Below are 27,677 nucleotides of genomic sequence, written 5' to 3'. Positions count from 1 at the left end.
GCGAATGGGTTCAGCATTAATCAACGCGACTGCAAGCAATTCCTGCTGCAAGTTTTATAAAAGTTCCCGGTATATTACTACCATAAAATCACATTTGTACTGCACTTTTTAAAAAGGCTCTTGTTCCGACGGCTTAACTCGAGGTAAAACTTTTCACGCGTTCAGGGCTGCAGGTACACATTATACACATGTACACGGGATGAATTTACCCGTTTGAATGAACTTCGCAAAATAATGAATCTCTATTCGCTGACGTGAGCAAAAAATTCATTCAGTCCGGGTATACTCGGCGACACTTCGTTATTCATTTCGCTCCGTCACATTATACTCTTTGGTTTCTTGCTCATTTTTTCAGACTTCCGTTCTCCGTCTTCCTTTTCCACCCCGGTAACAATTATCCCCCACATCTAACGTTAAATCTCGTACGTAACACCTGAGCAATAAAATTCCCGTATTACCAGAGACAATCATGTCGCCACGTTCCGTCGTCCAATAGTTGATCGAGGTCGGGTAGGCCTCGGTGAGACATTCCAGGGTAACATCCTGCCCAATATACGCGCCTTCCAGCTGATTCGGTATCGACAACATCGGCGGGACTGTGACCAGAAAACATACAGACAAACATTGTATACACGTATGTACCGATGGGTACATGCCTATAATGTACGAGGATAATAAATCCTCGAAACAAACTTCTCGCCATTATTATACACACCTACGTATACGTTCATACATATGTGTATTCGGGCGGATGTAACATACAATAATACACTTCATGTTTTACTTTGCCGTGTTTTCCGTTAACGGGGGGCGAGAGGGGTCTGAATTTTTCAATAGCCCCCTTTTCGCAAGCCCCGAGGAGAAAATACCCGCCCGCTGAATACGGCGGAAACGTGCTCACCTCCTCGAGGCTGGCAAATCGCTCGTTTCCTTGTTCGTGGAATCTAAAATACACCCTCGCACACATCCCTCGAGAGTTTTTGCGCGTATACTACGCGTATTCGCTTCAACTAATCAAACCCTTACACACCAGACTTAACTGGGATTAAATTAAACTGATAATCCGATTCCTGCGCGGTCGCGATGCACTCGCCCGTTATATCTGACCAATGTCCGGTCTAAGTACCATTTATCCCAAAATTTCCAGATTTGCGAACTGCATGGATCGATATTGCGGTTGTACAATAACCGGATTCGTCAGTTAACCAAAACGAGTCGATACAGTAACCTGATTGATGTTTGAATGACGCGAATGACGGACGAATGGACGACACGACCCCTTTCTTCTAGAAGATTTTTTTCGTGGGTTGCATTAAATCTAATGGAAGTTCGTACTCGTGTATTCTATGAGAACACGAATATCATTGATGATGGAAGAAAATAACGCGAATCAAACCGATATGCCAGCGACCGGTAACGTTTACCAAAGATAATACTTTACAGAAGTATATTCCACCAATCAGGTTTATTGCCTCGCCGAAAATCTCATCAACGTCCGAGGGAATGAAGATTATCCGCTCGTGAACCGCTTACCGGATCAATTTTAATTAAACCGTTATATGTATATAAGTTCGCTACCTTCGTCGTCTGGTAACCAATTGTGAACAAATTCGCTTTCATTATGCTACCTAAGTTATTTTCTTCGTGCCACACGAGGATTATTAATTAACGGATGGTGTACTAGACGTATATATATACAGGTATATACTCGCGTTTGAGATTGATCATACCTGCGAGGCTCGGCGGCTTTCGCGCGTTCCTGCTCATTAACATCGTCTAAGCTCGGAAGTTTTCGACAGCATTCGGAGGTAAACAGATTACCATATACGTACAATTTTGTATCGATACAATGTGATCGGGGACCGCTGCTGAAGGTCTAACTTTCTCGCCAAAACAAAACCAAAGTTCGATCGCGATACGTTTCAACTTCGAGATCCTTTAGTATCAGACGCGACGTGGCGATTCGCAGAGACGTGTACGCTCCGTCCGATAAGAATAGCCATTATTCAACTGTTATAAGGGCGAATTCAACCCTAGTGAAATTAGCGTTTCAAGTATTGACGGTGTCGGGCTAGACGTTGCGTCCTGTGAACTTGTTTTCGTTTTGTGTCTCGGTTAGGCGTGAATCTGCAGCGACGCTTCAACCTTGGATTATGCCATCAGTTTCGGTAAGTTTGAATTGTTCAATCACTCTTCTACTGTTGTGTTCGTGGAATGCGTACTTAAACTTTTCATCAAGAAATTAGATAATTAAATCTGTCCACTTGTAAGCGACCGCTTGATATCGAGAGTGAAAGTAGTAATAGAATTAATGCTTGTACGCGTCCGACGCAACGGAGCTTCATGATTATAGTGGCCAGCATTCCAAAGTACCGAAGGGAAGAAGCGAAAGCTCAGGGTGAATTGGTCAACTTCCTCCGTTTTTGGTAAGCGTCTGTAAAGGGTAGTCATTTTGAACGGTGTTCAAAGCTCGTTAGTCCGGGCGAGAAATTCCTAATCACTCGAGAGTTCGCGGAGCAGGTACCAATCACTCATTTGCCATTTGGGGTGCCGTTCATCCTACGACTTGACACGTGTAAGCTGGAAGTTCTGAGCGTGAGTGTGCACGGTTGTATCAAAGGCCCAACAACGACCGTCTAGATTATCAAGCTGGGCACACAAAGAAGATAGACGCACATGTACAAGCGCGCGACACAAGCGTTGAACCTTGTTCCCTACCTCAAAGAGAAATTCCCCCTGATTATTATCGCGTTACAGTTAGCGAGAGGTGCGAGGTAAACGTAGCGAGGCGACTGTAACTCGAGAGTGAAACAAACGGTTGTAACTCGAGTGCATCCCGTCCCGACTTTGTTGTCTCGATTCGCGGGAAAGGCGTTGGTGACATATCAACCAGCGTTAGAGCACCAAACACGTACAGGAGGGACGTGGAGCGAGGTCCAGGCTTTCAGCCTGTCCACTTTCCTCCGAGGCGCCCGGATAATGGCGAGCTTTCAGCGTGTCTCCAGCCTAGCCTTAGCGCAAGCGCCTCGGCGATGTTACACTTTATTTTATATTCCTGAAGATACCGAACACCGTCTATCCCGTTCCCCCCTTATCGCCCTCCGAGGGGAGAGCGCTGTCTTGACTCGATCCTACCCTGAGAGGGTTCAAGGGTTGAGTTATGACAGAGGGATAATATATCGCGGGGAATCGACCTAGATCCCGAATTTCTGCTACGTTTGCACTGCTTCTAATCCCTAATGTACCAGCCTCGCGACTCGTCCGCAGCTCTGATCTAGACGAAGAAGGAAACCGGGCACTTCCAACTTTGAAACTTGAAAACCATCTAGCCACCCGGTATTTTACTTTCGCCAAAAACTTTTTCCCGCCCCGATATACTCTCCCGAACTGAAAAGGGTTCGTCTTGCCCAATCCCACGTATTATATATCAAGGATATTTTTTCACCCCTGAAGCGATGGAGATGAAAAATGGTAGAAAGGAAAAAAAGAAATACACAAGTCTTGTCAACTTGCAACTTCGTTTGAGGGATGAATCTCGGGATTAGTCAACAATACGACTCTTGAAATGTTCAAAGCCACTTACATTGAACCCGGAGAACGATTCTCTTACTGATCGAGGGTGGGACTCCGTTAGAAGCGATGCAGAGGTAGGCACCCATGTGCAGTCGGCTAATCTTGACGATGTGGAGGACTTCACCGTCGACTACGTTCACTGAAACATAAAGTTGACCATTATTCGAACCATAGATCTTCCGAATCATCTTTCCGTCATCCTCATGCTTCGCGATCGTTCAGCCTTTTATTTATACACACATTTAACCCATTTGCTTTTTTTCACTCTATAGCGTATAATCTTGATTTTCGTTTATTACGATTTTCTCCAAACATACTGCATATCAAATAAATTGTCAAGTGCATGAAATAGAGGTGAAATTTTTTGCCAAATCTATTGTTGTCGTTTATTTTGTAGAATTATTCTCACATTCCGAGAGAAACGGAAATTTTGGCGAAAAAAAAAACTTAATTTCTAAAACATGTCCGAAACATCTCAAAATCGTTTAAAAAATGTTTCTTTACTCAAATAACGGCATTTTGAGTTAATATTTTCATTTTGAAGCGAACGGGTTACAAACACGCCATCATCATTATTCGCTACTCATCGAGTGACGAGTGCATCGTAGCGTAAATGGAAGTCGGCAATATTCGTGACTGTTTCGAAGATTCGTAAAGCTGTGGAGACGTGATCCCGTCAACACTCTTTGGTTGATTGAAATTGTTGGCCCGCAGTCATACGAGATCGGACAATCAATTTGTACTTGATCGATACGTGTTATAGTTGAAACGATCAATCACTTAGCTTCCAATCCACTTCATTGCAGATGCAAAGGCCGTAGTCTAACTTTGTTTTTCACCTACAACGTCAGTGCCGAAACGAAATACGTGCATGGGCGTGCGTGTTTAATCAACGGAAAGGAATGGCGTTACCTTGTTTTTTGGCTCTGTGAATAAATATAGATCCATCCCATCTTGTAATACGTACTTTTCACGATACTTTTTTCACATTCTTAAAATACTAAGCATTTTTCGAAGCATTGCCTCGGGTTCTATTCAGCCCGTATATCCCTGGGTAAAAAAAGTCATGTCTATTCGGGCAAAAGAAACCTTGCTCCAGGGAAAAATAATCGCTGTCAGAAGTAGAAGCCAAGATTTATTAGCCACCGTGTTTCGCTTTGAGCCACGGCTATTTCCACTGTCAAAAAAAAACTTCATCCCGAATACGTACGATTCCAAGTCCTACTGCGGAATCCTTTTGCCGCGCGTATACAAGTCGCGTCAAACTTGAAACTTTCTTAAAGTGCAAATATAGAATAACTAGTCCTGCGTTTAATTCATTTGAGTGTGGAGAAAGAATGCATGGCTAATGAAGGCCACACACGCCGCAATTGGAATTAACCACGAGCGGGCGTCCGAGGTGTTTACGTTCATTAGCTAAACTTACAGTCGGTCCTTCAGGTCGCGTGTCCAGGACAAGAGTATCAAGCAGGTCTGTCGTCACCACGCGGTCTACATATAATAGGTGTACGTATATACGTATATATTATCTTTAATTATCGCCCGGAAGTTGCTCAGAGTGAGTAGCCCGAAGTGTTACATGTACTAAAGTGGTTTAAGGAGGGTGGGTCACAATCTCATATAAATTGTGTGGCCACTAATTGATCCCGATCGTATAAATCATTGCGTGCGAGAAAATATAAAGTGTCTACAGCAGTCGCCTGTAACATCTTGAATGGAGTTCAACGTTCTAACACAGTGTTAAAGAATTAATGGAATTTTAGTAGCTTGCACATTTGATTCGTTAAGTTCGCGTCCGGTTCATTATTCGGGATTGCGTATTTTTTCGCTTCGTTTTGCATTACAGTACGTGGGTGAAAAAAATTCGACCAACTGCGACTTATCGCAACGTATCGTTGATCAGCATTACGAATGGTTCTATTTGACGCAGCGGGTGTCTAGAGCCCGAAGGCGCGGGCTGGGCGTGAGAAATTTGCTCTTTCATATTTTCACGTGTTGCACGACGGGAGCTATAGACATCACTTGATCTTTGAAAGAGCTCTATAGAAAAAATCGCGAAGCATTATGTCAGGAAAGCGCGGTGCTTTTTGGCAGAAGTGATGTCTACCGACCCCGCGACGTGCCATCCCTACAAAAATATGAGGGAACGTATTCGATGGATCTATATAGCTCGCGCCGCAAAGTAACTCTCAAAACGTCAGCGGCGCCGGGACGACAATCACTTCGCGGAAGGGCTGAATAATGATCGAGAGTTGACGTGGAACATTTCTTGACATTCGTCAATTGGTCGAATCGAAGCGTTGACTCGATCGTCGTGGACGTCGTTATTTCTTCAGCCCCTTTTTACGAATGTACGTTCACGACGTCGGGTACCTTTTACTCGAGATTTCTCGCAGATCGAACGATTGTATATCCAGTTTTGCTGAAGATTTTTCACAGATTTGTTAATTCGAAAAATGTGTCATTTCGCGAATAGTTATATTAACGTGGATTTTAAATCCGATGTGATTGCGAGTCAATTAATTCTAAGCCGCGTGGAAATGCTTGATCGATGTGATTGCAGTTACGTACGTATTACAATAACGGACCTATGAAAATTTTTGACCGTCGTTTGCATTTTGAAACGGGATGCAACGGCAAACGCAAAAGGCTCACGGGCTTCTGGGGATTTGATGTCGAAACTATTCAGGGAGGACTATGACGTACATCGCCTAGCTCCTTTCAGAAATACGTAGGATGCTCGCGTATAATGCAGGAACCTAGACTGCAGGAATGATCAAAGAACGGCGAGGCAGTGGAAGATTGCCGTGCCACCGTGTGTATCACGCGTTGTTTTACGTGAACAAAGGTAAACGCGTGTATACCTCGAGCTTTCGTATGCAGTGAATTCATGAGATTTCAATCAAGGAGTCTCTCGGGATGTGAACCGCGACAGGAGCAGCCTGCAGGAAAAATAGGAGTTGATACGCGTGGCTGCGATCCTTGCCCGAGGCGTCCGCGTTGCAATTCACGATTTTCCACTTTGTATAAAGTGTGAACGTGTAACGGGTGACAAATCGGGCTGCCGCCAAAATTACGTGTAATTCGTTTCAACGCGCAAACACACGCGTGGTGCGCAACGGCTCGGAGTGAAAAACGCGCGGTGAAGATAAATAGTTCATTCATTCTTCAAATACCAAACAAACCTGACCGTTGTCGCGATGACCGTGGGGTACGAATTTTGGAAAATTCTCATTCCCAGTGGAAATCCAGGTGTGAGAATTGTACATCGTGTTCGACAATGGAGTTGCGGAACACAATTTTGCTAATGGCGTGCTGTAAGTTGGTACTATAGGAATTAGAGTTGTAATTAATTAAACCGAGGAAAATGATGTGACGTCTAACCGGTCGGTTTCTTATACCAGAAACGGCCACTCCTTCGAGATCGCTTCACTTCATCTAAAACGGCGAAGAAAGTAGTTGTAATTTACAGAACAATGTTTTCTCTCTTAAAATTGCAGAAGTAAATTCTGCGAAATTCAATCGAAAGTTTAAAAAAATATAACAGAACTGCAAGAAAAACAAATTGTAAATCGAGTGAGCATCTGATCGATACATCGTCTCCGACTCGATACTGCCAGTTCCATGAATTGAGATCTTATAATCTATTTATAACATCCTTCCCGTTGAGTTAATTAAAAAAAAACAGCGTATAATTATTCGAATCACTGAATCAACGGCATGAATATAATTACATTGCCAAAGATATCGGAGTGTTGTTACTTGCAAGTTTTACATTATAGCGGTTTTCATTTCCTTTTAAATTTTTACACGCCTTTCAGAAAATAGTCAGCCGGCGATTAAAAGCTGAGACAAGTTATACGCATATTTCAATTTGTAGCTTGCTCGATATTTTATACATTATATAATATATTCACGGTCTTGCTGGCGTCATGCGAGATCAGCCGAGCAGGCAACGTTTTTCCAGAGGGTCTTTCGTAATTGAACTTTACGGGAGCTTAGTCATATTAGCAATTACCCTCCCGGTTCAAGTGATGCTCGTAATAATTTTACAGAGAACAATGATTACCTGTGACGGTGTGTGAGGGTACGAAATTGCATAACTTACAATTGCTCAAGTTTTTGAGAAAATAATCTCGATTGAATCTTTATTCGAAGCAACAAAAATGACGAATCCAATAGCTCTGAGAGCCGAGTGAGAAACACATGCGTGTGTACTAATACACGCGAATTTTATCGTTGAAATGAAACAGGAATAAGTTGTATTTCTCCAGAAACATCGTGGTACGCGTAAACAAATCGGCGCATTCGTGCGCGAAATACAATTTAGTAGTGAGTATGTGAAATATTTCACGTCTTAGCGAAATACGCTTGAATGCCATAGCTATCGGCAATTTCCCTGAAAATTTACAATACCTCGGTTGAGCGCCTTCTGTATCTAATGCCCATACGTATACCTGCATGAAACACGTGCGCAGTGCGTCCGCATCTGAGCCTTGCGTAATAGAACCGGGAGAATCGAATAAATTAGACCCTATTTAGGTCACAGCGAGATCTACAACAACGATAACGGCAAAAACAGCCCTTCTTTCAACGTTTTCCGATATGTTTTTTGCCACTAGGCAATCTCGTTTCGATTTGCCGTGGCGATTATTTTGCATACTAACAAACATCGCGAGATAAATAATCATTCGACGTACACAATATTCCGTCTTGGTATGATATTTGTTCTTCAAAATGAAACATGAATCGTTTTATTTTCAACCGAAAACTGAGCACCCAGCCATGTATAAATTTTCAACCACCTACAGCAAACTTCCAACTGATTTATAGCGAATTGAAATTACCAGGAATGTTGCATTATTGTGTTACGTGGGATATGAAATTAAATTGAGATTAATTTCAATCCGATTATGTGAAATCTGATTAGTCGATCGAGGCGTAAAGAACGTCCGTTGAATATATTTACTATTTAATCCTATATGAACTTGATAGCGTGGATATTTTAGTGTTATACGGTAGACTGGTTTCCTGTTTCGACATGCAGTGATGAACCCAATCATTGAAATGAAATCGATGATAAATTTTATCGACGAAAATTCCAGCTGAATAGCTGGAACCTTTATCAATTGACATTTTATACAGGCACGAAGCTTCGACTGCAAATTCAAAATAGCACTGCGATTCCTACTCTGTAAACCTTCGTCACTGGTATACAAACGTCATTTGTCGTTCGAGTCAATTTCAATTATATTAGTTATACCTGTAGTTAATTTTTGAGCGCATGAAGTGCGAAATTATCCACGTTGATCGATTGGAAATCGTAAGAGAAATATATACACGTGACCTATAGACGGTTGCGCGTGAATGCATCAACGAGCACGATGCTTGAGATACCCTGATTTTGTCTACAGCCTAAGTGGTCAATTGTGTTATGAATATTTGATACCATTACCCAAGCACGTGCGTGCTGCACGCTTCACATCCAGCCACGTTGTGTAGTACGAGACCGTATTTGCGTCGAACGGCATTAATTTTCAAAAAGTCGCCTGTATCGTGCCCTGAATCGGTAATTACTCTCGTACATGCTTTGCGAAAGGATGTCGAAAATCCAGACTATCGCATAAAAAATTTATTCGCCAATGTTTCATCCTGCCAACGGCAAAACGGCTCGAGAATCGGAAAGTTTACTATCGAATCCCCAAAGCTCGCTCCTCTAAGTATTCAGGAGGGCTTAGGACAACCGAGAAGTAAACTTTCCTCGGCGGTTCGTTTCAAAAACGATCATCAAATTCGAGTCACCATAAAACTGCGATGATTTCCTCTCCCTTTTCTTTACACGTCAGAAGTGCACATGCAGACCTGCGATTTTTCGTAAGCTCGTTCACGATCAATCACCTGCTCAGGAATTCTTTCGTCGTTCATTATCTCGTAATCGAATTGCCTCGACGAAGCTACATACAAATGACGAAGAATCGAAACTTCGTTGAAGGTGCAAAGACTAACGCAGTCAATAAATCCTGATATTTCAGACTGTGAAGTATGCGGACGGCCCCTCGGAGATGTGAAAGGAGCGGTCCGTCAGCCCTGGGAAATGGTTTACGGTTCTAAAGTATATCGATTGTTCTCTTGAAAATACTGAACATTCTTTCGACCTTTCGACCCTTTTCGTCCAACCGATAACTCTTAATTTGTTTGTAATTTCTAGGCGCCACGCGTTAGCTAGACCGCGGCAAACTGCCCGCGGAACGAAAGTAGAACGGTACAAATTGAGTCGCAAACGGTGGATTGGTAAGTAGAAAAGAAACGTCGAGGAAATCCGTTTTCGACTATCCAATTCAAGTAACAGCGTTAAACGAAAGACTTTGGCGAGATGTCTCGCTATCTTTGTCGACAAAAGAAATTAGTGGGATTCGGGCGGTTTAAGAGTCTAGCAGGTAACAATGGTGTCATTTTGCGATCTCGGATCTCTTTGCTGTTCAGTCGTGGTTAGAATCTCTGTAACTGTGTATAACGTGTTTCCACGGATAATCCATTGTCTAGCGGGGAACAATGCCACTCGGACCGAGCCTTCTGTTCCCAGATATACTCGTCCGAGACAATCCCAACCTCCCTTTCTCCCATTTATCCAATTATTTAATTACTCCACCGACAAATCACGCGATCACCCCCCAACCGACCAAGGAGAATTACAGACTTGCATTGCGATTAAGAAGCTGCAGCGGGGCTGTTCCTTGCGCCACCGCAACACCTGCTGCGATGACTTACCAGCACTTGTTCCTAGTGCAAACAGCCGGAGTTATATGTGTACATATACGTGCATATTATATGTATACGGTACGCGTGTACGTACACGCACGTGGTGTAGGCTTCCGGCGAGCACCGGAAGACAAGATCTAGGGTGAAAGCAAACGAAGCTGGGTATTTGGAAACTTGTTATGTTTGTGTTAGGGGGCCCTGCACAGTCCGTTGTGTTTAGAGAAAATAGAACAATTGCTTTCTTCTATATTTGCAGAAGCTATATCCTCCGTACGTCGCGGTGAAGTTCTTCCTCTCCGTACACACGTAGATACATACCCAGCACCCTGGCTCCAGACCTCGCGATAGTTTCGCCAAACTCGATTTGCTCCCCCCTCACCCCCTTTCTGGCAACCCGGCCTCCCGGTAGGTATTTTCCTTTTACTCGGTTATTCTTGGCGGGGTTTGCGCTCGCCGCGAACGAGTGCGCGCGTGAATCGGCGAATCCGTTCTCCCGAGAAAGGGTTGTCGGGACTCGAGGAGCAGGCCGGCCGCTGGGGTGTCTGGAGGCTATCAGCCAGGAAGTAATGGCGTTAGCCGCCCCTCGGGCCCCAGAGGCCAACACATCAGTTAGCAGAACCATGCAGCGAGCCGCTCCAACCACATCCAACCGTGAATTCTGTGATATCCGGCCGTGCCGAATCCGCGGAACCGGCGAAGCGACGCCGTGCGCCGGAAACCCGACGCGACGCCTCGCTTTTTCCCCTAATTATGCTAATCGGGATATGTGTGCCTGTCGCGTCAACGCCTATTGGCGAAGGATAAAAATTCTAATGCCCCTCGGGAGTTTCCCGATCGCTTCGTTACCCTTTTCGGTCCATTCGAGGTCTCGTCGTTACCGAGAAAACGTCACTTTCTTATTTTCATTAGCTTTCAACTTACAACGATTTTCGTTTACACTGTATCGCAATATTCTTCTCGCGGAGAATCTTTTCATCTTCCCAATGAAACCGTATCGCTCGAGCGAATGTTTCAGATGGAAAAAAGAACCGCCAATGAATTATTCACGTGTACTGATTTATGGTGATTTGCGAAGAGTGTCGGAAACAATTTTTGTGATATATAGTCCCTGAACGGAAGCACATTCCGACGTTTTCTACCCGTGCTAAATGATTATCATTTTTCTCTTTGTCATGTAGCGAATCTGCGTGTCTGGCAACAGGCAACGGGTTGTAGGCTGTGTGTGTACAGAGTTGATATTTTTGAGAGAACGGTGTTTAATTATTCAGCCTCGCCTCGGAGGGGGTGCAAATTGCCGTTTAGCGAGCTACGCTCACAGGCACATCGCTGCACTCATTCGCTGGCCAAAGTGAGACAAATTTAAAATTCATTCATATTATCTCGTTGGCAATCAGCGCTCCGTTCACTCCTGAGGTGAGCGACAGCTACTTGCACAGTCGGTAGAACGAGGATATGGCGCTAAAACCGTTCGGTGTAATTCAATTTCAAGACCTACAAATAGATTCATTTATTAGGAAAAATTGTTCTTGTACCGAACTTGGAGAGATATAAATTTTGGCAGAAAATTATGTCTATTATGGTTAAAGGATTTCGAAGAAATTCAAAAAATTACCATAAAAGGCAAATTATCGAATGTCGATAAATTTATTATTTGACAAACGTCATAATTGTATCAAATTCACGGTAAAGTATTGGTCTAAAACATTTCAAAAGTCAGAAAAGAAAAAGATAAAGATGATAATCTAGAAAGGAAAATCACCAAATGGATTGATTCAACGCCACTCTCCAACGACTCGGAGCTATAGGGCTATATTTTATCAAAATTAGAGGTGCGCGGCCGAAAATTGTTAGTTACACGGCGGAAATGGTGAATTTTATATAAAACGAATCCACGCTATTTGGTCTGCATTTAACCATTAGCTGCGGCGTACACCGCAGGAAAACCATTAACGATCGTACAGACTCGATTTGGCACACCAATAATTTATGAGTATCGCTATCAACGACAGGAAGTAGGAAAAGAGCGGTGGAACGTTTTCCTGTTTATCTCGCAGCTAATGCAATTAATAAATCACGGCGTACCCGCGAATGCCGGTGATTGAAGCAGGAAAAAAGCTTCGCGGATAATTAATACTTCAATATTTATTTATAATTAATCGATCGCGCTATGTTCTTGGGCGATGCGAATACGGTGGAAATGTCGCGCTTTCGGAAAATTAGGCGCAGTTTGGACAGTTGTTTTTTTTTTTTTTTTTTGCGGTGGTACGAAATATACACGAACACGAAGGAATAACACATTTTATTACGCGAATGGAATTGAGACAGACCTCGCCTTCATCCTCGATACGTTATTTTTCCCAAAAGTGAAGTTTCGCTTTTTACACCGAAAATAAAAATATCTTGGAAATGGCAAAGGTGCGTGGGGCATGGAATATTCACGTCCCTTGGTTCGATCACAACCTGTTGACCGAGCAAAAAGGAAGCCTCGTACCAGAATTCTACATATTCAGATATCGATGAAGCAAGAAATTTCTATCGATTCGTACGCGCGGAGTGTAATAACCCTGGCAAACAGCTCCAAGCTCTACATGTATATGCCGTGTACATATTTGTCAAGCGTCAAAAATTCCGGAGTTGTTGAGTTGAGCAAAACTCAGACGAGTCAAGTGAATATCTACTTATGCATACATTTTTTACCAATACCGAACAGAACTTTATACTTTATTATACCCTGCAGGTACATCTCAGTCGTTCAGAAATGCTGCAACTACGGGGGACAGGAAACAGAATGAATACTAAAACCATCATTAATAAACTATCGCATAGTTTACTTCCGCACAAGTTTGCATGTAGTTGAGAATCAGAAGTATTTTCTTTCGAGGTAAAACATGAGCAATAACGACAGTCGTTAAACATAAAATTCAAATGCAAAACACGTGAACGAACTACAAGTTTCTGGTAATTATTTCAGTGGGAAAAAACAATTGAAATTCGTTTAGATGAATTTTTAAACAATAACTGATTGCGATATCGGTGGTTGGCAAAAATGTAAATTCGGATTTCTGGACAAACCTTAAGCTATTGCCTTTACCAAATGTACTTCGGTTGAGATAATTTTTTGTCAAGCTTAGCGGTTGATCAGCGGTGAAGTGGTTGTTTAATTAAACTTGAACATTTTGAACAAGGATCAGATTTCCCGGTGCCCGGGGATATTGAACCAACAAGATGATCTAATCGCTGTGCGTAACCTCGTAATTAATTCCGACATGCCTGGCGAGGTCGTGGGTGATATTGAAACGACAATTCCCAAATTGCAGAACACCGGCCGCCCGCCGCGAACGCTGGGGTGAATTTTAACGAAATGCGATCGCGTGATAACAAATGTGTGGTCACGCGTGCCCGGTTAATTGAAAAATAACATCTGTGGGTAAATTCAGCTGCAAGATGGTGCTGATTTAAAGTAAACGGCACGTGTGTGGTAGCTTGGTTGAAAAGGAAGAACTTTTTTCAATGTTATAAATTCGAATTTATATCTTTCAACAATTATCCTCTCGCATTTAACGATATGCACATCCGCATATCATTTATTAGACGGCTTTGCCCGTCTTGCGTGGCTTCCCATCGGAAGCAATATAATCCAAAATGTAAAAATTCATCAGCTACACACATTCTTACACAGGGTGCTTAAGAGTTGGAAATTTCTATTCGTTATTAATTCCGGCTGTTAAACCCGGAGCTGGAGAATTTTTTAACACTGCATCTGATTCCCGCTAGCGGTAATAAAAATTTTATGTCTCATATTTACAGGACAATTTTGCCAAAATATATATCGTTACAATAGTAACGGTTTAAATATTTTCAGTTTCGCAAGGAAATGTGGTACGAGTAGCTATATTCAATGTAATTCATAAAGTTTTTATTTCTACATTCTCTGGTTTTTTTACTGCCTTTCACTGCCTTTCTTCAGTTAGGTAATTGGGTTTCAAGACCAATCTATCGCTGTACAAACGTCAAATTATTGTAATAGTTATAGAAAAAGATAATACAAGTGAACATAAATAAGAAGAAAAAAAATTGAGTTCCGTACTGGATTTCCTGGTTACAGCTACAAAACGCATCTACATTTTTGAGCCATGACGTTATTTTTTCGGTCATGGTGAAGAATGGAAATATTTGAGAACTGTACAATAACCACATGTATAGAAATTACTCTCAGTAAATTTACAAGGGTTATTTAGAAATCCACACCGGAAAATCAGTTTTCCAAAACAATATCGTTATTCTTTGAACTTTTTCATTCACATTGGACATTTCTGACGCCCGTCTCGTTTTTCTGTCGGTTAAAACGTCCTGGAAACTTGCGGTGTGCCTTTTGAACTCAGTGTCGCTAATTTGAGCTGAATTTTTGCGAGAAAATGCAATGCGAAATGACAAGGTAAGGACTCTGTTTCTGAATTGTTAATTCTGAGTGAAATTTTGCTGAACAGTCTGGATTTCATCGACTTGGAAAATGAAGGAAATTCGTCGACGGAGCGTGATCGGTTTTATACGTACGTATCGGAGAGAAATGAAATGTCGAACGAATAAATCATTTGTATGTGATACATAGACGTGCACGGTAGGTAAAACCTATCTCGCGTTGGCCGTTTGACGTTGAAGTCAAGCGATTGACCGTTTATACAGAAAAAGAAAGAAATAGAACACAAAAAAGCGTGCAGAATGCAAATAAAGTAACGATTAAAAATGGAAAAACGAGAAATGTAGCTTCATGTTCGCCAACGTTCCCTCTGGAATTATATCATCAAGCTAATCTAGCCGTAGGTAAATTGTAGTCTGTTTAATCTGACCCAAGTTCTCAATAGCCTGTGAAACGTTAGTATAGAGAGAGATCAGAACACATGGTCGCGGTGCGTATTAATGGACAATCGATCCAACAAATACCGATGCCCAGCTAAATTTGAGCATCGATATAAGTATGATGGAACTTCCACCCCAATCTGTACATCAGCGTAGTTTCACAACACAGTAGATTCAAGTGATCGAAACGTCGATTTCAATTCTAATACATTAAATATCATCAAGCTGACGCGTGACGGGTCAATATAACTGATTTCAATCAGTCGGTATTGCTAATACGTAACATTTACTATCCGTCACGGGTGTAATCTGATATTATAAATTAATGATAAGCTGCATATGCGAGTGTAACATTCGAACGGAGAACAGGATGGCTGTGAATGAATATTTGAAAAATTACTCCTGGCAAACCCACTCGTATACATACACATCCGTTTTATCAGCTTTAACGTAACTGTAATAGAAAAGCAATAACCGTTCTCAAGTCGAATATTGCAAAAGTCGCTACGGAAAGTTGTAACGTATATACGCCGTTATTGTCATTTTGTTGTTGAAAAAATTACCTGTTTCACCGTTGTAATTGATGTCTTCGCCATCTTCGCGTCTCCACATAACATAGGGTTCGGGATAGCCGACCGCTTTGCAGTTCAAAGTGACGTTCGAAGCTTCGCGAACGACCATATCCGTGCTGGTCTCCTTATCGACGATCGATGGCGGTACTGCAATGAGAAAAGAGGAAAGGAATAAGAAAGAGGGGCGGTGGGGAGGAGGGGAGGCGGCGCTTTGATAGTATATGAAAAGGACTTGTTTATTTCTTTATTTTTTTACCTGCTACAAAAAGATTTTTTTTTACATGTACTCTCTCTCGTTGATTTCGTCTGCTGTTTTCTTTCCATCTCTGACAGAGCGGAATCTCCCACCGTACCATACACGCATCTGGCATATATATAGATATATATATATGGATAAATGTATGCGTGTGTATAATGTATATAGTATATAGAGTAGAGGCAAATGTATGTATATACTTGATATTTCTCTTTTGTGCTTTATTCAAATTCGACACTTGACATCACCGATTGGCAGTCGGTCGGGCGTAAGATGATGCGGCGGCAGGGGGGAATCAAAAATGCTTATCGTGTAAGAAGAAAGCGGGGAAGAATCTAAGCGCGACACAGACAGGGACTCGAAAGAGTTTTCTCGGTTTTGTGTTTTTCTCATTTTCTTCTTCTTCTTATTCTACCTCTTTTCATTATTATCCTCAGCCCTCCCTTACCTCGCGGAAACCTCTCTCGTCTCTCGGTGGGACGTGAAATTTATGCGGAAATCAACTTACCCACCACCTGAAGGTAGCCTTGACGACTTCGCATCGGATCCGTATTCACTTGACACATGTACCAGCCTCGGTCAACTTCTTGAACATTTTTTATCTGTAAGTACCAGGATCTGTGGTCGTTGTACGACAGTGAAATCCGTGAATTCTGCGTTATCACATTGTGATGGATCGACAAAATTGTCTGCGTATCGACCCTGACCCACGCCACCTGCAACAAACGAATTGACGGAACGTTATACGCCTGCAGGATTCATTCCTTTTCCGACAGTTCTGCTGCATTCGTGTGATGCAGTAGCCGCGGCGAATGGAATAACTATCGGTTTGCACGCTGCTGTTACATATTATTTTTTGAAATTTGTAGGAAAACATCGACAGTCAAAAAGTTTGTTCAACCTGTAAAAATAACCATTCGAAAAATGAACGATATTCCGAACAATTTCAAACTGTTTCATTCAACTTCCGGTATTACTGCAGTATCAACGATGCCGGATATAAAGGGTTTCTTTGGAACGCTATCGTATTTTACACGGTCGAAAAAGTCAGTGTCTCGTTTTTCAGTAGAAACTAACGTGTCTTGTGTCCTTTAAAAGTAATGCTGCATGCACATGTGTATATTGGGTATGGATTTACCTTGTAGTTGCGTAAATTGTCGACAACGCAAGGGAGCAAAGCATCGCGTCCAATTGTTACTGTCACATTGGGTATTGGCTCAGCGAATCTTGGAAACTGGACTTCTGCAAACAGAGAAAATTCACGCGACGTGTTAGACGATCATGTGACATATGTGCCTAAATGCTGTCGGGGAAAAAGCGCGAGAGGAATAAAAAAAAAAAGAAGGAGTAAGAGAAAGAATATTAATATTGGAGTGGATCGTTATCCGTAGCACGCAGGAACGTCGTGCACACGTGAAACGGCATCGGCCATCACCGCGTCTATCTTTCTGTGACGATAAATATTTAGTATAGGTGGTATTTTGAGAATATATCGCGTTGACATCGGGCTTTCAACTCGGTACACACATTAAGGAGTAAAGGAACCGTATCGATTTTGGGCGAAATCGATTCACCGGAAGTATTCGAACGAATCATTTCACACTCGAGAGAAGTACGTTTTTCTTTGATCGACGCGGCGTCAGGAAAACAAGGATAAACATTCCCCGTCGTGTACGCGTGTAAGCCGTATTGTTATTTATCAAAACGCCTTTAAACTACTCATCTAAATCACATGTACAATCTGGTTAAAATGTGTCGAATTGAATTTTACACAAATATTAAAGTTGCTGAGATAAACCATTACTCAAAAACTGTTGCTGAGACTGGCTGAATTGACAATTACCATGAATGATTTCGGCTTCAACAATATTTACTCCAGACTCGAGAAATTTCGATAATTTACTTGTATGAAAAAAATTAATTATGAGACATAAAAAATGCGCGAATAATGTACCGGCATTGAAAGCCGTGGCAGAATCAAGCTGTTGATACCTAACTGGAATTTTTTCCATGAAACTTCATATCTTTCACATTTTTTTCCACAATCAAATAGTCACTTTCGATTTGAAATATCCAACTCCAGTAGCTCCAGTTGCATTTTGCTGTAAATCGTTTCGAACAAAACCGTAGGGTTGACAAATTTTAATTACACACTCGACTGTTTCAAATTATTGCAAAAGCGCTTACCGACTTTCTTCGAACGCGTCATCTGGCATTCCAGGCATGAAGTTTTTCAGCAATTAATCAGCATGTCATTATTCCCATCCTCGTCAGCATATCCAACGTTCTCTGTGCTCGGCTTGGGGATCCAATACTAATCAATTTCAAACCGATATTTCAATCGCTGCAGCCTGAACGGCAATATAACTTTACGTCAGCTTGCAATACTAGTTTGTGCATGAATGAAAAATGAAGAGATCCGGATGCTCTTCCAAATTACTAGCCAATATTTCAATCTGTTACCGAAGAGCGCCGGCAACGCAACGTGGATGCGGAGTATACACCTACATTCCGTTCAGCTATTGTCGGAATATTTTCCCCCGCGTGGTTCTCCGCTCGGTGGGAGGAACGGAGGGAGAATGGGAAGGGTCCGTAATGGCAAACGGAAAGGTATAACAGAAAATATTTCACTTTCTCGTAGCTATCCCTCCTGAATATTCACCCAATAAAGAACGCCTACTGCAGCAGTCTCTGCCTGCGGATACACTCACGCGAACACAAATACCGAATGCAAATTGCCCCGCACTCTCTACTTCGCGGTGATACGACGTATTACTCGGCATGCTTATGCCGGTGGTGTAATTAAGGAAGGATTCGAGCGGCGCGTCCTGCAGCTACCATGAAATACGAGCTGTAAATGTTGTTATGCTTGAGCCTTTCGTAAATTACGGAAAATTTAACTTCCAACGACAATTTAACAATTCATTTATTACAAGGGCACATGTGTGTATTCGATAAAATCCTGTCGTTGTATAATAGGACGGGGCTCATAAATTAAGCACGGATTGATTTGCGCGAATTTTAACTGTTGTTATACTTTTTCAAAACATTTTTAATTTTTAAGCAATTGTTGGTTCCGTAAAATACTCGTACCGCTTGTGTGATTGTTCAAATAATTAATTACCGAACTCTTTCGGAATATTAAGCTGAACTCGAACCGTAATAATACTGACAAGGAAAATGTTATTTCAATTCACTGACTCTCTGATCACTTGATGGAATACATCACTTGACATAAGGAAAGTTTGTACATTTGTTTGCTCGAGATTACGCAGTTGTGCGTGTGCAGACAAATATTAGGTACGCGCCGATCGAGATCCTGTTATCCTAAACAAGTATACGCGTAACCTCTCGCTTGAAATAATAATTGAAATACGGTAAATCAGTGAATATCATACCGACAACTTCGGGGTGAAATTGATATATAATCGTGCAGCATCGTTAGGGAAGAATCGCATGGCGTCGTATCCGTTATACAGAGAACACGAAGCTTTCAATTGTACTCAAAAACGTACGTCTCGTTAGTTCAACGTCAAAGCGACGACGTCATTGAAATGATATGTGCCGCACACAATTGGCACGGCAGCTGGGGATAAAAACTGAAAAAGACTGTCCGAAGGCTGAGTCATGAACGAGGTATAAAACGCCAAGCTCGGCGTAAAGTCGAAATCTTCATACACGCGCTGGATTAGATTTCTTCTTCCGTGTTTCGTAACAATAGAAATGAGAATCGGGAAGGAAGAGATGCTGCAGTACCGAACCTTCTACTCATAAACGTTATTATAATTTACTATTCAATGCAACATTTGTATCGAACCAAAGTCAACCGCGATGACGAACGTTATCTGAAAGTTTCAACTGAGAAGAGTGTTCAATAACGCATGGATTCATAAAAAGCGGGGTTGGCGAGGGGATAGTGGGACGACACAGGACACGCAGCCATTCCGCTTCGAAATTACCGCCTCTTGGCACCGTTTCCGAAACCTTATCGCGCTCGTTCTGCTCGAGGTTGTCGCAAACTATCGATTTCCCCGTCTTATCATCGAGACGCCAGCAGTCAGATACCGTCCTGAGCTTTCTGAGTTATCGAGACCCGGTTACGTGGACCAGTAAGCTCGAAGCACACACCGCGTAAAACCCGAACTGTTCGCTAATTTCGCGAAAAAAGAAACCAGTGAATTCGCAAAGGTCGGATCGCTGTTTTGTTCCGCTGCAAAATTTCTGTTTACGTATGATTCACCGGAGCTTTCTGACAATGGATTCGCCTTAAATGGCGCATTGGTGTAAATTGACTGTAATGTTGCCAATCTAATCCCGAAACGCTTGATGCGATGCTGGGATAAATATTACGTTGCATATAAAGTGCGTTGAACAGAATTTTGCACATTTATTACCAATTTTATTTACATACGGTTCAGAATTGAATATAAAATAGAATTTATAGTGAATTCAACTGCAAATACGACTATGGATAATTATGTTCGTCTGGCATGCTCTGTGATGAATTTTATTATTATTATCACAATTTGGCAAGAACTGTTGTCGAAGTCACCGATGAAAGTGGATCTATAAGAAAGAGAATAGCGAGCCTAAGCTTTAATTCGCGCGTTATTCTTTAGAGCCGCGTTTATTTGCGAGGGATGAAATTGAACTCTTTAACGCATACCGCGAATACATACCAACTGGAAAAATGTAATTTCTCCGTAAGCTTAGCTTGTCTGCGTTTACGAACAGCGTGCGGGGAAATGGAAAGCGCGCGATTCTTTAAGACTCGGAGCCACTGCAGAGTGAAAGTGAGAGCCTTGAAAAGTGTAAGTGAGAACGAGGGGCGCAAGGGGCCAACGTTTTTATGACCCTCCTTGGAAAAAAGCGAAAAGTAAAAAAGGTATTTACGTTTCAACCGCCAAATTTCCTCACATATTTTTCCCTTGAGCAAAAAACTCACTCTCTGCCAGTGCTCAAGACGTTCATACCCAACCAAGTCAGTTCACCCATTCCGCTTATTACATCTCCTTTGCACTTATACAATGTGAAACACACCTTGCGACGGCAGAAATTATATTTTTGACAAATTAATACCGTAGCTATCCGACAAGTGATCCTGAATATCACTGGATTTTGAAAGACCATTTCTTATTCGAGTCCAACGACATTGGAATTTGTTTAAATTTTGTCATTTTTAAACGTATGAAAACGTATGCGGTGATCCTTGCAGTAATCGAACGATTATTCGACACGTGTCATTCATTCGCTTTATACCAGTATTCGGCCTTGCATTGACGTTTATGCGAGATGCGACGTAGAGTGGTGAAATGATTCTGAATAAGGGAGACGGAATGATGTATGGAACAGGCGAGGTTTGGGTAAAAAAGTCGGAGGAAACGAGCGGCTTTTTCTTTAACCATTACTTTCAGGGAACACTATTTTTCAAACTTATGCAAATTCTTGGGTAGAATTTATACCCGTGCGTCTTTTACAGGTAACTTGTTAAAATAGGCAAAATGACAAACGATAAAGCATATTTCGTGGGGCATATGTATGCAGAGCTATTATAATACAGACGTTACGAAATAGGCTGCGAGAAAAATTCTAACCGATTAATCGCAAGTCGCGAAGAATTTTCTATTCAACGTAAATGTGAAACAATACTAATTATACATACCCGTATTTAAGTTTTAAATATATGTCAAACTACGTCTCTCGGACGTCATTTGGAAGGAAGGGTTGGAATAGTTTTGTAACACGTGAAAGAGAACCGACAGAACGGCTTGCCGAAAAGCGTTTCTGGTACGTTGTCAAATCGCGCGTTACGCAAAATGTCGGTAGCCGGCGATTTGCCGAAATTTACGTCCCGAAAATTAAAGGCTTGAGATTCCTCGCCGAATATCAATTGCCGGAAGAGTGTCCGCCCTCTTGCGTATTTTCCACCGTCGGCGCCGCCTCGCCGCTTCCCTTAATAGGAAACGAAGAGTAATTCTTGCAGCGTTTCTTTCACCGGGCTGATGATCGCCCGCTGACAAATGACAAATCTGCCGTAGCGATTCTCCGGGTTAAATATACCGTGTTTAATAACTTCTGCACAATAGCAAGCACGTGACGTATCGCGTGCGTGCTGAGTGAAATTGTCTGGTTTCTATATCCCATCGCATTAATTATTTCGTACCTATACATGTATATGTTAAGTATATAACGAGTATTCCCGGGCTTTCTCGCGAGACAAATGACGATAAAAAAGCTCCACGTTGTCTCGATGATTGTTGTTACTATTGCCGCTGCCCCTGCTACTATCCCAAAAGCTTTCTTGCGACTCGTTTTGTACGTATATCGCCCGCAAACGACGCCCAACTCGCAAAGCAATTAAACGGCAATAAGCCGAGTATATTAGAGGGGCGGGGGGGAGGTTTATTATATACTTTCTACTTCTTTGGCTGGTGTGCTGTACGTTTGTAGTTGAACATAGTCGCGGAAATGATTTGGTGTAAAAAAAACCGTAGCCTTGCATTGAATTATTTCCACTACTTTTTAGCCCGATGAAAACAAGCCATTCAAATTTTTCGTCCTCTTCTCGTTTCTATAGATTCTCGACGTGTCGCGTCTCGTGAAAATACCCGTCAAGCAAGGTCATGGGTTTCTTTTCCCTTTCGTATCAACCCCCCGTTTTCGACGTGATTATTGGGCAAGTTTTAAAGAAATTAACTCGGAAGAAACGGTGACTAAAGGTCTGCGCGTGATTATAATTGGCCCCCAAGTTACCAGCTGATGCAGAGGAGACAAAAGATTGCCAGTACATTTAACGAATAATATTCATTCGTGGTAACTAATTTTGTAAAACAAAAGAACCAATTAAAGCAACGAGGAGTAGAGGACCGCGAAGCGGAAAAGTTTTGCATGAAATAATAAGAGAAGAAAAATGACCACTATTAAAGCGGACCGTAAAAGGAACCATGAAACAATTGCGCCTTTTACTAATTCAATCTTATAACCCACCTGCGGGCTGTTTGCAGCATAGAACAATTCGCCGGAATATTATAGCGAGGAGCCGAATGGCTGGCTGGATATTCCACATCTCTTGTCCGTACTGCTAGAGGTGCCCCACCATTACGAACAGATACTTTGATTGATGGATCGACATTGTGCGGAGAAATTCATCCACTTATAATTGATATCGCAGCTGTGACCTAGCTACATTTGATCGAGATATCGGGAGGGTGAATTCAATCAGCGGATGGAAACGATACGGTTACTCTCAAGTGTTTATCATCGTTTACACCACTGCGCATGATGTAACATCGAACGGGGGCCTGCAATTTAGCCTTCATTATTGTTATTACTATCGCGGATATTCGCGTGCACACATGTCGCACGGACTTGGATGTAGGAGCCGAATATAAGGACGCATGTATGTGCTAGGTGAAGTACACATATGTACCTACGCGTGGATTTTCCTGATATTGTCTCTCCCCTGTTCGGCTGATGCTCAAATTTTCACTCTTTTACCGCTGCCTAAAGTGGCCTCTGCGCACTGCCAATTTTCACCAACGTTTTTCATATACCTACCCGCTTATTCCACCTTATATACCTTAGGAGGTATTTTTCTGTCAAAATGTAATACGTCTCCTGCCATGATGTGAAAATAGCGCTTGTTCCGTGTCCTTCGAATTTTTGTCCTCTATTTCTATTCTGTCTGTCAAATCTCGCTTGGATAATTTTCACCTGCTCGATTCCCATTTTTGCAATCTCGCTTCTGATGAAATTTCTACGAAACACCGCTAATGGAAAAAATAATTGGGCAATTATCGCTGATCTTACTTGATCTTTGGACTCGGTGCAATTTCCGGCTTGTTAAATCCGCTCCGATTCTTCAATACGTGTGCGAAAAGCTACGCTCGAGTGAGCCATAGGCGGAAAAATTTCCGATTTATCGTTTTTGTGCAGTTACAAGGCGATATGAATTATTCGTAATCGTGACCGCGGATAAATTGGCAAAAAGGCGGAGCGAGGCGAGATGCAGGAATCAGATATGAGTTTTCCGACAGCTAGACGGTAGACGGCGTTTTCACCGGCGCATCAATCTTTCATGGGTATCAAATTTAGCGGGGACGTGTCTCGAGACCGCCCCCAGCCTTCTCTATGTAAAGAACAGGCATCCTTGTGCCGTGCCAAAAAATTCCATCGCTCTATCTCGTGATTTTAAATAATCACATCCGCCGAAGGGGTGAGATATGATTTTAAAAACGGGTATAAAGTACTCGCAAAACTCGCCACCGTTTCTACGCAGGTTTCCTTGGTAGTGCGTCAGGTTATAATAACTCTTGGTACGATTGCAGCAAGTCAAATTAATCGCTTCTCGTGTGTCACGTCATATACGTGTAGGTATATAAGGGTAGGTAGGGTAGGTACTGCATCATTGAGAAAGGCGGCTGCTTTCGCCGGAGGGGAACCGCGAGACGTGAATTAATTGTGTTTTTTTCCGGATGGGTATAACGACATTTAAAAAATATTTTTCCCGTGTTGCTTGGTGGAAGAATAAGATTAGATATCACTCAACGAGCGCAGAAAAATAACTATTTTTTTGGCATTGGCCTGTGAAATAAGAAAAATTTGTATTTCAATTGCCTGACGCAATGCGCGTGATCGTTGAGTGAAAGAAACACACGACGAAAGGAACGCCAGACCTCCAGCTTTAGAATATTCTTTGGAATCATACTCGAAAGTGAGTCTCAAAGTTATTCACGATTCGCGTCATTCGCCCTGCACATGCCTGCCAATTTTACGAGTCCACCTGTGCCAGGTATACGATATGTACCGTATCATAACCATCCCCTTATTTTTCGCATATACGGGTATGAATTAGCGTTGGCGGAGACAGTCACGGGCAAAATAGATGTTATATAAAATTATATATAGTATAAACGAAGGAATCATCCCTGGAAAACCGCCCTTTAAGCTTTCCATCTGTATCCGGATATTCCGTGTCGAAGTCATTGTCGTGCCGGTTCGGGTTAAATTATGACAGCAGGACGAACCGAGGAAGAAAAAAGCGGAATACGTAGTTCGGGGAAATTGTAGAACCGTTCAAGGAGGCGAACGGAGTTTTATCGTGGCGAACAGCTCTACGCACATGATGTTGAACACTCTCCGTATATATAGAGACGGCGTATTGATCGAGCCAGAGCAAATAAAGGGGCACTTAGAATCATTGCATGCCGAAACTCACTCTGCGGCAGGAGCCTACGCCCTCTCGCATAGACAAAGAGTCAGCAAAGAGAATTCTTAGATCGAGTAAAATGCTTGTTCCGGCTTTCAAATTATTACGCGTTACCATTCAAAAGTCGAGACCGCGAAAGCTATGCGCAATTTCCGATTTTCAGACTCGGTCCGGTGCCTAAAATATCCGCGTCGCGGTTTCACGAATATACACATGTCATGGCATAAATTATATACCTACACTTTAGCCTATTTCACCGCCATTTTGCCTACTATATTATTCATCGCGATCCAGATGACCGGAGCCGAATTTCACCGACTGACGCGTGCGTCCGATAAATCGATACCTCGCATCAATCGAGAAAGTAATCCCGTAACATTATCGAAGCTTTCTTATTCTTTCTTCTTTTACAGTGTATAATACGACGATACAGGCCATCTCTTCTCATGTATATATTGATCCTTTCTCTATCTACCGGGCGGGAAAGACGCTCGCCAAAACTTACAGGTATCTAAGGAAAGATCCGATAGAGGAAAGAATTATCACTTAGCAAAACTTGAGACGGTGAATTACTCTCTTGAGTGCAGCGGTATACGCGTGTCTCGAGTTATTTACGCTGGTTGTTACATCGTTGGTTGTACGGTGGGTAGAAAACGTTATAACTGTAGCCGTAGCTATAATACGTAAGCGCGCAAACTACGCAGGAACCGTTTCGAAGTAGGTATACAGATAGGGCAATATCTGGACGAAAATTTGTCTCGCTGTATAAGCGATGACGGTCGAAGTGTTACCTAAGTTTAATGTTACATGTATATTGTGTAGGTATATCTTGATTGCGATACGACTCGATTGCAGATGCTCACCATTGTTGAATTCCTCCGTTGCCAGCGTCAGATGAAGAGACGAGAGCTTTCCATGATAATCCGAATTTCTCGTCTGTCGTCCTGCGGAGGAGAAAAAAAATTTCACATATTTAGTATCGGAGGATTTGTTTCGTCAATTTTTGCATAGAATATACGGTCAATCAGCGCTTCTCATTCACTTCAAACTTAGACTTGGAATAAAATTTTTTTATTCGTTGACATAACACACTCACGTATGAAGTGTAAGTATATTTTTTATATATTATGTCGGAGTATATTTACACTTTAGTCATGAACATTTTACGTCGAAGTATACCACTTGAGCTGTTGTTTCAGTTGAATGAAAATACCCTTGTCACATTGAAATTATCTTGTATGAAATTTTTGAAGCAGGGAATAATATGTAAAACTTGACAGACGTGCATAATTCGAAAATTTCGGATTAAGAATATTTTTTACCGCTATTTACAAGTGCGACAAAATTTAGGAAAAATAGTACGGCAATCTGTAAGTCACAACACGTAACGTTCATTTTTTACGTTATAAGTGCCAGTTTTCGATCGAATCCTGACGTGATGAAAGAAAACGGGTAACTCACCATCGTATTCAAGGTACCAGAATGCGTTGGAAATACACTAACTGGTTCATTCAACATTTTCTCGTAAAATTTTGTAGCCCTGTGTAATCTGACCGCATAAGAAGAGCAACGGGTCTTGAGGTTGTAAAATAACAGGTGCTTCAACGGTTACGTCTGTACAAAAATGATGTATGCAAATGCGGCAATAAGTTCTCTCGCCGTTAAATCTCAGAAAAAGTAACGTGTATATGGGATGTCTGAGGTATAAGAGAGCATATACACATTACGTATATAAACCATGGTTTAACGGAGAGACGAGCGGTTGTAAGCATCGAAATTTTCCACCCCGCCTGCACGCTGTAGATTATGACTCTAATCTTCATACCGCGATGTACTTGCCTTGGCTAGTGAATAATGTTTCAGCATGTCAGGTACAGAAATTCTAAAATAAATATTTAAACTGTTGCCGGAAGGGTTGTCCCGCTTTTTTACCCTTTACTTTTTGCCTCGTTTTTACCGTTTTTCCGTTCGTTCTTTCTTTTCTCTCGACTCGACTCCTTTTTTTTTTTTTTTTTTCATCCCACCCTCTTCGCTAAATCAACCAAATTATCGGATACTCGTATCCACGCCTACACTGAAATACATGTTTATGTATACGTATACAAGCCATAGTCATAATTGATCTTTTGCCTCTATTCGCGCTTTACCATGAAATATAACCTGAAAGTGAAACGTTTACTTTTATACCGTTTCGTTTATTTACTCTATTTCATAAACTCCGTGGCGCGTTTTGAAATTCAGCGTGAACCATCAACTCGGCATCGATTCACCGGCTCCGCATCTGCTCGCGAACTTTTCAGTCATTATATTCGTTTCGCGCAAACGTTGGCAACACGATCCGCAGTAGGAAGAAATTAGTTTCACCTTTTTCAGAGTGATTTATCACATTCGGGAATGATTTTTTAACGACTCGCAGTATCCCTCAGCGTTCAAATACAGCCGGGCGTCGTCT

At 42.0% G+C, this 27,677-nt stretch overlaps 1 protein-coding gene across 2 annotated transcripts in view; it reads right to left on the bottom strand.

The window, feature by feature from the left end:
• Positions 1-27,677, bottom strand: part of LOC124300486 (lachesin-like) — a 137,848-nt gene that overhangs the window by 6,993 nt on the left and 103,178 nt on the right. For both annotated transcript variants that reach the window (XM_046754651.1, XM_046754652.1), the window contains exons 2-7: positions 26,089-26,169; positions 17,156-17,259; positions 16,526-16,733; positions 15,753-15,908; positions 3,584-3,712; positions 459-596 (exon numbers count right to left, since the gene is read on the bottom strand). In XM_046754651.1, the coding sequence (XP_046610607.1) occupies positions 459-596; positions 3,584-3,712; positions 15,753-15,908; positions 16,526-16,733; positions 17,156-17,259; positions 26,089-26,169 (816 nt within the window). The remainder of the gene's footprint in view (positions 1-458; positions 597-3,583; positions 3,713-15,752; positions 15,909-16,525; positions 16,734-17,155; positions 17,260-26,088; positions 26,170-27,677) is intronic.

The sequence above is a fragment of the Neodiprion virginianus genome, chromosome 3, assembly GCF_021901495.1.
Source record: "Neodiprion virginianus isolate iyNeoVirg1 chromosome 3, iyNeoVirg1.1, whole genome shotgun sequence".
NCBI lineage: Eukaryota > Metazoa > Arthropoda > Insecta > Hymenoptera > Diprionidae > Neodiprion > Neodiprion virginianus.
This window is presented reverse-complemented; position numbering and strand designations above follow the sequence as displayed.